This window comes from Helianthus annuus, unplaced genomic scaffold (assembly GCF_002127325.2).
Source record: "Helianthus annuus cultivar XRQ/B unplaced genomic scaffold, HanXRQr2.0-SUNRISE HanXRQChr00c051, whole genome shotgun sequence".
NCBI lineage: Eukaryota > Viridiplantae > Streptophyta > Magnoliopsida > Asterales > Asteraceae > Helianthus > Helianthus annuus.
Genome location: NW_023395567.1, coordinates 14,075 through 23,930, shown reverse-complemented (window position 1 = coordinate 23,930; position 9,856 = coordinate 14,075). Strand labels below are relative to the sequence as shown.

Below are 9,856 nucleotides of genomic sequence, written 5' to 3'. Positions count from 1 at the left end.
ATTAAAGACCAATCCAGATTCGATCGCAAAACGGTCGCAAATTTTGTGACCGTATTTTTGTGGTCGGAAAACAGTCGCAAATACAAGAAAAATAAAAGATAGCAAAATTTGCAACCGTTTAAAGCAATCGCAAATAAAAAAAACAAAAAAAACAAAAGTTGTGACCGTATAAAATGGTCACAAATACGAGAAATATAAAAAACAAAAGTTGCGACCATTTAAAGCGGTCGCAGATACAAAAAAAAAGCAAAAAATTATTCATTAGTATTTAGGGTAAAAACTGCAAATAGTCATAAATTCTGGGTTAAAACTGTCAGTAGTCATAAGTTTAGAAGCTTCAATCAGACGATCATTGACGTTCATCAAAACAGATCTGCAGATCTGTTAATCTTTCATCATCCTCATCTGCGACTCACGGTTCATCTGCGACTCCGGCGATCATCCTCGTCATTCATCGATCTGATACCGTACATCTGGTATGTGTCACTTCATTGATCGATAAATGAATCGTAGTCATAGTGTTCATATTCTTTCCGGAATTCACATATCTTAATTTTTGATTAATTGCTTGTGTTTTGCCCTAATTTACTAATAGTTAGTCAATCATTTGGTTAAATCAAAACGATACAAATTAGTCTAGGTTTGAGTTGATGCTATTGTAATTTTGAATCTATATGTCTTTGGTTGTATTTATACGACGGCTTGATTTTGTTTTCTCCTACGACCGAACGTAAATTTGCGAGTTTATTGTAATGATTTATTGTGTTTGTTTGTGAATTGGTGAATTGATTTGGTAAATTGATGAATTTGATTGTTCTAGGGTTTGGAGGATCGTTGGATGTGGAGGCTGTTTTGGATTTTGTGGACTCTGGTAAGGATTTGGTTGCGGCTGAATGATTTTGATGAGGTAGTTTTGTTTTGGACTTGTTAAGTTTGGGATAAGGCGTTGATTTGATTTAAACTGTTTAAATTTTGTTGAATGTAACTTGTTAGAATGTGGATTTGTAGCTTAATTGATGATACGGTGACCCTATTTTTTATATTGCAGGCTAGAAATAATGCAAGAGCTGTGTTTTCTCGCTCTTTAGATCTGTTTAGCAACAAGTATGCAATTTTTTGCAATTGTGCAGATCTTTTTTGCCATCGTATATATTTTTTTAGCTGATCTGGAACTATATTATGTTGTGCAGATTCTTCAAATCACCTATATTTGTTTAACGTCCTTTAGCACACCATGGGAAACATCAGTAGAAGTTTATAATCAATATGAAATTTGTAGATGAACATTTAGGTTATACTATCTTCTCTTTCCTATCGTTTCTTTTACATGTCGCACTGTTAATTTGTCGAACTTTGAATTAAGGGCTTGTTGAAGAGAGTCACAACATAATTTAATAATTTTAAGACTTCCAATTTGAACCAGTTACTTTCTTGCTGCAGGCAGAGGCAAGATGATGACAAATGGGAGCACGATCTTTACGAACAAGCTGATCCACAAGTATCAAGTATGAAACTATAATTTTTATTATCACACTAGAGATTATAAGTAAGTTAGTAACCTTCTTTATACATATACTCACCATTCTTCGCCTTTTTTAGATCGCAGAGTTGGTGCCCTAGACCTCCGTCTAAAGCTTCAGAAAAAGAGTAATCAATGAGTAACTTCAGGTGTAAGAGATCTGCGCGAAAAGCTTTCGGGTATAACTTATTCACATTCAGCAGTAACCGCTCCAGCAAAGCCGAAAGCCGTACCAGAGAGCAGTAAACCTGCCGAGGCGCGTGATATAAGGTTCAGCGATCAAAGGTTCAATGTCTCATCCTATGATATAGGCTTGTGCTCTGGTCGTTTTTTTATATACTAACGTATAAATATATAAGTTGCCTTTCTAAAAAACACATAAATACATAAGTTCAGTATATTGCTACGGAAAAAAATGTTACAAAATGATTTTTATAATTAGTGTAACTTTATTTGAATTCATGTCAATGCAGATTGGGAAGGGGAGCTATAGCAAGTGAGATCTTGCTTTAGAAATCTCTGTGTTGTACATAAAACAAGTATGGTACATTAAAGTTATTTAGGTATTCAAGATTTTTTATTTATGTAATATTGTTGTTACACTAATTAATGTATTAAGCATATGCATTTTTTTGCATTTTTTCGGTATTCGAAAAAGTTGAGGGCATTTCCTCTGAGACTATGGGGTGTGGAGGAGGGTAGTCCTCAAAGGATGCTCCGCCACGTAGGCGTCCACGTAAGCGGGTGTGAGGACGGGGCTGAAGGGGATGGACCTAGGGTGTGGGGGACTTTATAACATATAAGAATCGATTAGGGTTAAGGGCACCTGAAGCAACGATGGCATTAAAGATGGTTGGTGAAGGGAATTTGAAGCGATTGGGGAAGATAATCAAGGTGCAATTTACTATGATACCCTCAAAGTGTCTTAAAAGATTTTTACTTGATTAATTTATATTTATAATGATTAAACTTGATCAATTCGCTGTAAGCGACTCAGGGTCAGAATTGTTACAGGCTTACCAGAATTGAACTGGTACATATATGGAGAAACTGATAAAAACTGAATAGTGTTTTCTTGTTTATTCGTTATATAATTAATAGAGTCTCTCATTCCAGTTCATTATAGGAAGTGATCAACCGACTCCTGACTTCACTTATGTGGAAAAAGTTGCTCATGCCCTTATCTGTGCAGAAGCTGCTTTGACTTCACACATGCTTATGCCTCATTGTATCCAGAAAGGTGTCACTAAATCTTCCTGCATTACTTATTCTATTTTGTTATGTGAGATCAATGACTAAATGGTATGACCATGACTAAATGGTATGACCTGATGGATTAGGTATTCTTCATTACTAACTTTGAGCCTACAAAATCTTAGCATTTTGCCCTATGTATGCTGGAGGTAGGTTATTACAGGTAATGGATGATTAATTGATCTAATAGCTTGCCATTTCTTTTAGAGTAAAATGCTATTTTCGTCCCTGAGGTTTGGCCACTTTTGTGACTTTCGGCCAGAGGTTTGTTTTTTTGGCATCTGGATCCAAAAGGTTTGAAATCTTTCCATTTTCATACGACTCGTTAACTCCATCCAATTTCTCAGTTAAATTTCCATTTTCTCAGTTAAATATCCATTTTCTCAATTAAATGAGAGCCATTTTTTGCCTTTTTAGGCATTTTTTTAAAAAAAAAACACTATAAGAAATAAAGATCCACCTTTGTTAAATTCTCTCCACCCAAGCCCTTTAATCATCAAAATAATGTCTAAAAAGACGAAAAACCCCTGACTTAACATTAAGAAATGGATGGAGTCAACGAGCCGGACGGAAATTGCAAGATTTCAAACCTTTTGCATCCGGATGCGGAAAAACAAACCTTTAGACGAAAGTTGCTAAACCACAGGGACGAAAATGGCATTTTACTCTTTCTTTTATTTTACGTGGCATTGTCATAAATCACAATGATTAAGACCTAAAAGTTTTAGCCAACAAATTTGTATCATGTCTTAGAATTAAAATATTGGTACTGTTTGGGTTATGATGAAAGAGATGGATATTGAAGAAAATTTTCTATGGAATAAACTGCACAAATATCTAACAAGAGCCGATACGTCTTATTCACTGTTTGTTTATGTAGGTCACTTCCAGACAGATTTTATATATTTTTTATTGTTTTATTTGTATATGACTGCAGACCGATCATCGGACTTCCTGAGCGGCATATTCAGAACTCGCCAATTGTGTCACTTGATGCAAGTTTTATACGTTCAAGGAAAGATCAACCACCCATTGCCCAATTTCTCGAGCTTCCTCCTCCGGTTATAGTCCACAGATTGTTGCCTTCTCTTCTCATTGTCAATATACAGGTTCAGAATATATATTTTCTTGATTTAACTTTCATTTCTTATGTATAAAATTGATTTGAGTTTATGGGCTGTAGAGAAGGTTGGAGTAGGAGACTTGGTGCATGACTTAGGATTCAGGCCTAAACCGGTTCGGGTGGAAACTGGTTTGGGTTTGGTAAAAAGAAATCAAAACTTGCCTTTGGTTAAACCAGTTCGGGTTCCAACCTGGTTTTTGAGAGAGAAAGGAACAACTATGGTTTGAAATCAGGATTTAACCGGTTTGGGTCGGCTTTGATGGGTTCCAAAGTACAGTTAGAAACCAATTTCAACCCTATGGTTGGAGCTGGATTCAAACTGGGGCTCTCAAACCAGTTTTAAAATCTTTCATAAGATTCAGTATAATTTACACCTGAGCAGACATTTTCAAGATTCAGTGTTTATTACTGGCAGATGTGGTTATGATGATGCACCGCAATAATCAATCAAAAGATTCAAACCCATTTCAAAGATTTGTCAAGATGTCTAGAACAGACCTGCAGTCAGATCCCAAACTATGATATTGATGATAGATCCAGCATGCTTTTGAAGAACATGGACATGTTGAGGTTTCTTTAGTAAAAAATAAGAGAACAGGGCAACAATAAGGTATGTTGACACATGTCAAAGTCTTTTTAGGTTAGCGCAGGAATCTAAAACTATAGTTGATCCATCTATGTAGATATCATACTTGCTTTTTATTGTAGATATCATGGGACATACTACGGTAAATATCATGGGTCGTGGCCGAGGCGTTGATCTAAGTAGTGGCGAGCAAGGTCGTAGTCAAGGAAGTGTTCTAGGTAGTAGTGATACCGTTGGACTAAAGTCAGATTAGCAACATACTTTGATGTCTTCTCCAATTGAGGGCAGTGATGGTCATTAATATTTCACATTGCATTGGTTTTATTAGATCGAAAGGTTGAACGTGATTATCCAAGATATAGTGAAAGAAAAAGAAAGGTTGAACGATATTATTGCGGGATTGGTGGTGGAAAAAGAGAAAGATAAGGCGGATAAAGAGGCTATGAATGAAAGAATGGCAAACATTGAAGTGATGCTAAAAGCTAGGTTTCAAAACGCATAATCATTGACTTAGGTTTCAAAACATGTAAACACTTTGTTTTGAATATGTATTTTGTTATGATAACTTTGGTATTTAATGTTTTAAGTGGAATGTTTTATATAATTGTGAAAATTTGATAATATTAAATTTTAAAATAGATATTATATGCAGGTTAAAATAGAAAATGGCTATAATTAATAAAAATTGTGACCGCAAAAACGGTCGTTTTCAAAAGGCAAGCAGTTGCAAAATAGTCGCAATTTGTAAAAGGCATGCGGTCGGAAAACGATCGCAGTTTGTAAAAGGCATGCGGTCGGAATACGGTCGCATCAAGACCGTCGCAACCAAAGTCCCACAAAACCTAGAGCAGTCGCAATTTTTGTGACCATTATTAAAGTCGCAAAACCCGGGTCGCAAAAGATAGCAGCAGTCGCAAGTTAGTCGGAGTAGAGCAATTGCGACGGGTGTTTTTCCGATCGTAGGTCCGGTCGGAAAACGGTCGCAACAGGGCAATTGCAACTGGTTTGCGACCAAAATTGCGGTCGGAAAAACCTAGTTTTCTAGTAGTGGTTGGTAAAAAGTCATAGTACTATAGTAGGTCTTCCCCTTACAATGTCGTGTTTTTTTAGTAGGTCTTCCCCTTCATATATGTTGGTAAAAAGTCATATATGTTGGTACGAGCATTCCAAGCTTAGCATGAGTTTGTACCTTCTTCATCTTTAGGGGATGTAATACATTTCCGCTACCAATGTCGGTTTATTTTTTTTATTTATTTATTAAACTTCCAAGTCTATGCAAATTCCTTATATTGTTTTGAATTAATTAATCATTTATTTCTATTTAAACAACAAATTATGAAAACTGTATGACCAATAGGTAGGACAAAGAGACATGTATTTTACCTTCATGTATAATATAGAGAACGTAATTCACATAAGATATAAACTTGCATTTAATGCAACTAAATTCTCGTATGCAAGTTTAACTATAGAGATATTACGTTCGAAAAAAAAATATCACTTTGCTAATCTTCTCTTATAGAGAATATTTAAAGCAAGTGAATAAAAAACAAATACACAAAAGCAAAAATAGCCTTTCAAAAAGTTCTCTTGTTAAGAATGTCCCTTTACAAACTAAAAAAAGTTATAAAAAATCCAATCAAGGGGAATATCAACTGTTAAGAATGTCCCTTTATAAACTAAAAAAAGTTATAAAAAATCCAATCAGGGGAATATCAATTATTGTTTTTTTTTTTTTTTACAAAAAAATCAATCAGGGCAAAGATTGCCTTTCAAAAAGTTCTCTTGTTAAGAAATCTTTTTTTCTTCTATATTATTTTTTTCAAACATAACTGAAAAAAAAATGTTGTCTAAGACAATCATGAGGTTATGTACATCATAACTTAATTCATCTAATTAACACACACATAATATACCATGATACAAAAAAGTAATATCTATATTCAATTTAATTAAGATCCATTACACCCTAAATTGGCCATTTGTTTTTGCTTATTAATTGGGATAAAAAGAACCTTAACTATAGTTTTGGCCATAAAGACTTGTAAAGTTTAAAATTGAACAATTCTAATAATAATAAAAATAAAAAATGACAATGAAATCAATTATGAATGAAGCTGAACTGCTGAAACTGAGCCATAGATGAATAAGTGTTGAAAAATTGTGTCATTCTTTCACCATCTTCTTCATGAAAACCATCCATCTGCAAATTTTGACAATGCAAAATTCAGTTATGATCAAATCATACGTCATAAATCATTAATCAATCGAATGTTGATCAAGAAAACATTTCACTAAGAGACAACATCGCTATCAAATAGAATTAGACAATAAATATGTTTTAGGAGAGAAGACATGCGGGACCATCATAGGATTCATTTTCTTGCCACCATGTTTGTTTTCTTTTTTGTTTACTACTCTTATATATATCAAGATAAAGGAAGACTTTAGCACTTTAAAAAGGTTAATAATTACATTTCATAAATATAAAATAATGATTTTAATAATCATCGGCGGAATCAGGGAGGGTCAGGGTGTTCACTGAGCCTACAATCATAAGAATTTGTTCGATGATTGCTATAAAATCTAAGGTTTTTTAAGAGTAACAAAAGTTTGACATTTTAGTTGTACTCAGTCGAGAAAATAATTTTTAATGACCCTATACCAACAAATTTAATGGTTCCCAGTGGCGAAGCTTGAGATTTCCGACCGGGGGGTCGAAACGTATATACCCAAAAATTTCTATAAAACGGGGGGTCGGAAACGTATATACGCAAAAATTTCTATACGAAAATTACATACTCTCCAATACTGAGCGAAAAGTTCAGGGGGTCGGCCGCCCCCTCCCGCCCCCCACTATCCTTCGCCCCTGATGGTTCCGCCACATCAATGTTGGATAGGAAATTGAAAAACCGTTATTAGGTATTTATAAAACGATTTATATAGTAGACCAAGATAATTGTGCATTTTTCAACACTAAAATATAAGATATCGGGTGAATTACCCAAAGTTCATCGTCAACTCCGTATTGATGAAAAGTTGTGGACTTAGGAAGCTCTCCAGGCTCATCATTGCGTGCAAATCTACCACGTATTCGTGGACGGTTGTCAGCGAGGGTCTTCCGACACGCATACTACATAACCATGAAATAGTTTAATTTCATCTTAATAATATTTGAAAAACTTATGCTTGATTTTTTGTTAAATGACTAAACTACCTATGTTATAAACATTTACCTTAATTGTCTTATTAAAATTCCTTTGTGTCCTCTTTGCTCTATATTTCATGATCTTCTCTTTCCTCTCTTCTGCATTGTAACGCCCCACTTTAAAATTTGTTTCCTCCATGAATGAACTCTCTGTGGATAATGGACTAGAAGACAACCTTTGACTTGTTTCTTTGACCTTCTGACTCTAAAAACAAGGGTAAATTAGTCAAAACAAAATATAAGCACCATTTTTTATATCTTATATATAGCCTTGGGTTATTTAAAATCTATGAGGCTGATCACTTTTATGCATCATACCCTCTTATCAAATGAGCCATGCAGACAAAGACAGCCCTCATAATATGGTTTCATGAGACATCAAAAATAAGTTTGACATCATATAACATTATAGTGGCTTTACATTATGAATTTTTTTTATATATAAATAGACATTCACTAAAAAAAAAAAAAACCTATTTTAAATCAGAACTATGAGAAACGTATAAGAACTTGTGCATATTGCATGACATATACCATAGTTGGAGAGAGAAAGAGAGATGGTTATGTGCTTATATAACGGTCTCATGTATCTGTCATATTTACAACAGGTACAAGTGTCCCTACTGGAAAACTGCTACTATTCCTACCAAAATTTTCTACACATTTCCTACGAACGAAAATGCCGACACTTTTCCCAAGAAATTCCGACGAACAAAAAAGGGTCTTAGTTTTTGCGACAAAAAAGCCACAAATTGTTATGCGTAGGAAAAGTGTCAGAAATTTCCCACAGATTTCCGACGAAATTCGTTTTCATTTTATACAGTCTCTCGTAATTCTCCACTTGAAATTGGTTCGGTAGTGAACGAACTTCAATTCTATCTCACTATACACACACACACACACACACATATATATATATATATATGTGATGAGTGTTTTGAAAGATTCTATAAGAATCTTGTGAACTAAAAGGAACAAAAGTGAGGTGTGATTTTGATAAAGCATCTCAAAACAAAATTATGGTAATATTTCTGTAGTAAATGAAGAAAGAGGACTAACATGTAAATCACCAGTGCTACAAACTCTTCTCATATTAGAGGAGAAGCTATGATCAGATGAGGTTAAGACTCGGGAATCAAGATATGGGGCATCAATCAATCCATTAAATTTTGGTTGATAAAAAACACCATTTGATCTCCCATGTTGGAAAGAATTGCTGCTGTAGCTCCTCTGCATCATTTTGAATGCATTATCAGACTCACCAAAGCAGTAATGGTCATACAAAGGTGGTTGACTTTTTTCTATTTTGACTTCAGAAGGGCAAAAGTCAAGAACATGGTTTGATGAATTTACAGAAATACCCTTTTGGTAGAGAGAGAGGTTGTCAAGCTGGTTGCTTGGTGGGGAGCTTGAGAGGAGGGTGGGGATGATTTGGTCAGTTTCATCAAGATTTTCATGGCTGGTCAAAGGGGTATAACTGTAATTGTGTTCTTGGAAAGCTTGCATGATGTCAATGGGGGATGAAGGATCGTTGAATGATGAATATGTATCATTGAAGAAACACCCATCAAACTCATAGATTTCAGAAGACATTATGGATGATGAAAGCTTGAGTTTTTTTTTTTTTTTTTTTTTTTTTTTTTTAACTTATTTCAGTTGATGAACAGAAGTATACCAAAATTGGCAATTGTTGCTTAAAAAGTCAAAGACTCTTGAATGGCAATCTCTTTCAGAATTCTCTTTCTCAAAGATGAGAAAAGGGAGAAATAAAAATTCAGCCTCTTGTAAACACTCAAAAATAACTTGAGGCTAGTCCACTTCCACTATATATATATATGGTGTGTTTCTAAATAGTACCCTTGAAGTTTGCTAGATTATCAAAACTCACCCTCAATCAAACAATTGTTTTTTCATTCATCACTAAGTTATGGTTATGCCATTTATTCCCCTCAATGTAAAAGACATCTTGTACAAATCACTTTCATATTAAAAGTATCGTAGGAACCGTTAGAGCAAATATAAATAAAACAATTTTATTAATCAAATACAATACAAAAATTTAAAGGAAAGCATGTAAATTACATGTATACAATTAGGGTAAACTTCACTTTGTTCTTTATGTATTATCTGAATTTTGAAACATACCCTTTAAAAGTTTTAGAGTTA

At 34.2% G+C, this 9,856-nt stretch overlaps 1 protein-coding gene across 1 annotated transcript; it reads right to left on the bottom strand.

Moving 5' to 3' along the window:
* Positions 1-6,583: 6,583 nt before the first annotated feature.
* Positions 6,584-9,468, bottom strand: LOC110902643 (zinc finger protein CONSTANS-LIKE 2). The gene is made up of 4 exons (XM_022149141.2): positions 8,750-9,468; positions 7,719-7,895; positions 7,487-7,615; positions 6,584-6,685 (listed from the first exon to the last, which is right to left on the bottom strand). Exons 1-4 carry the CDS (start codon positions 9,281-9,283, stop codon positions 6,584-6,586), a joined length of 942 nt encoding a protein of 313 aa, XP_022004833.1. The 5' UTR covers positions 9,284-9,468.
* Between the last annotated feature and the right edge of the window lie 388 nt (positions 9,469-9,856).

Excerpts from the sequence above, each read along its gene's own strand:
- LOC110902643 (XM_022149141.2), bottom strand. The coding sequence starts at position 9,283 with ATGTCTTCTGAAATCTATGAGTTTGATGGGTGTTTCTTCAATGATACA. Across the intron at positions 7,616-7,718 it reads ATTTTAATAAGACAATTAAG|TATGCGTGTCGGAAGACCCT; the intron begins GTAAATGTTTAT and ends ATGGTTATGTAG. Across the intron at positions 6,686-7,486 it reads GAGTTGACGATGAACTTTGG|ATGGATGGTTTTCATGAAGA; the intron begins GTAATTCACCCG and ends CAAAATTTGCAG.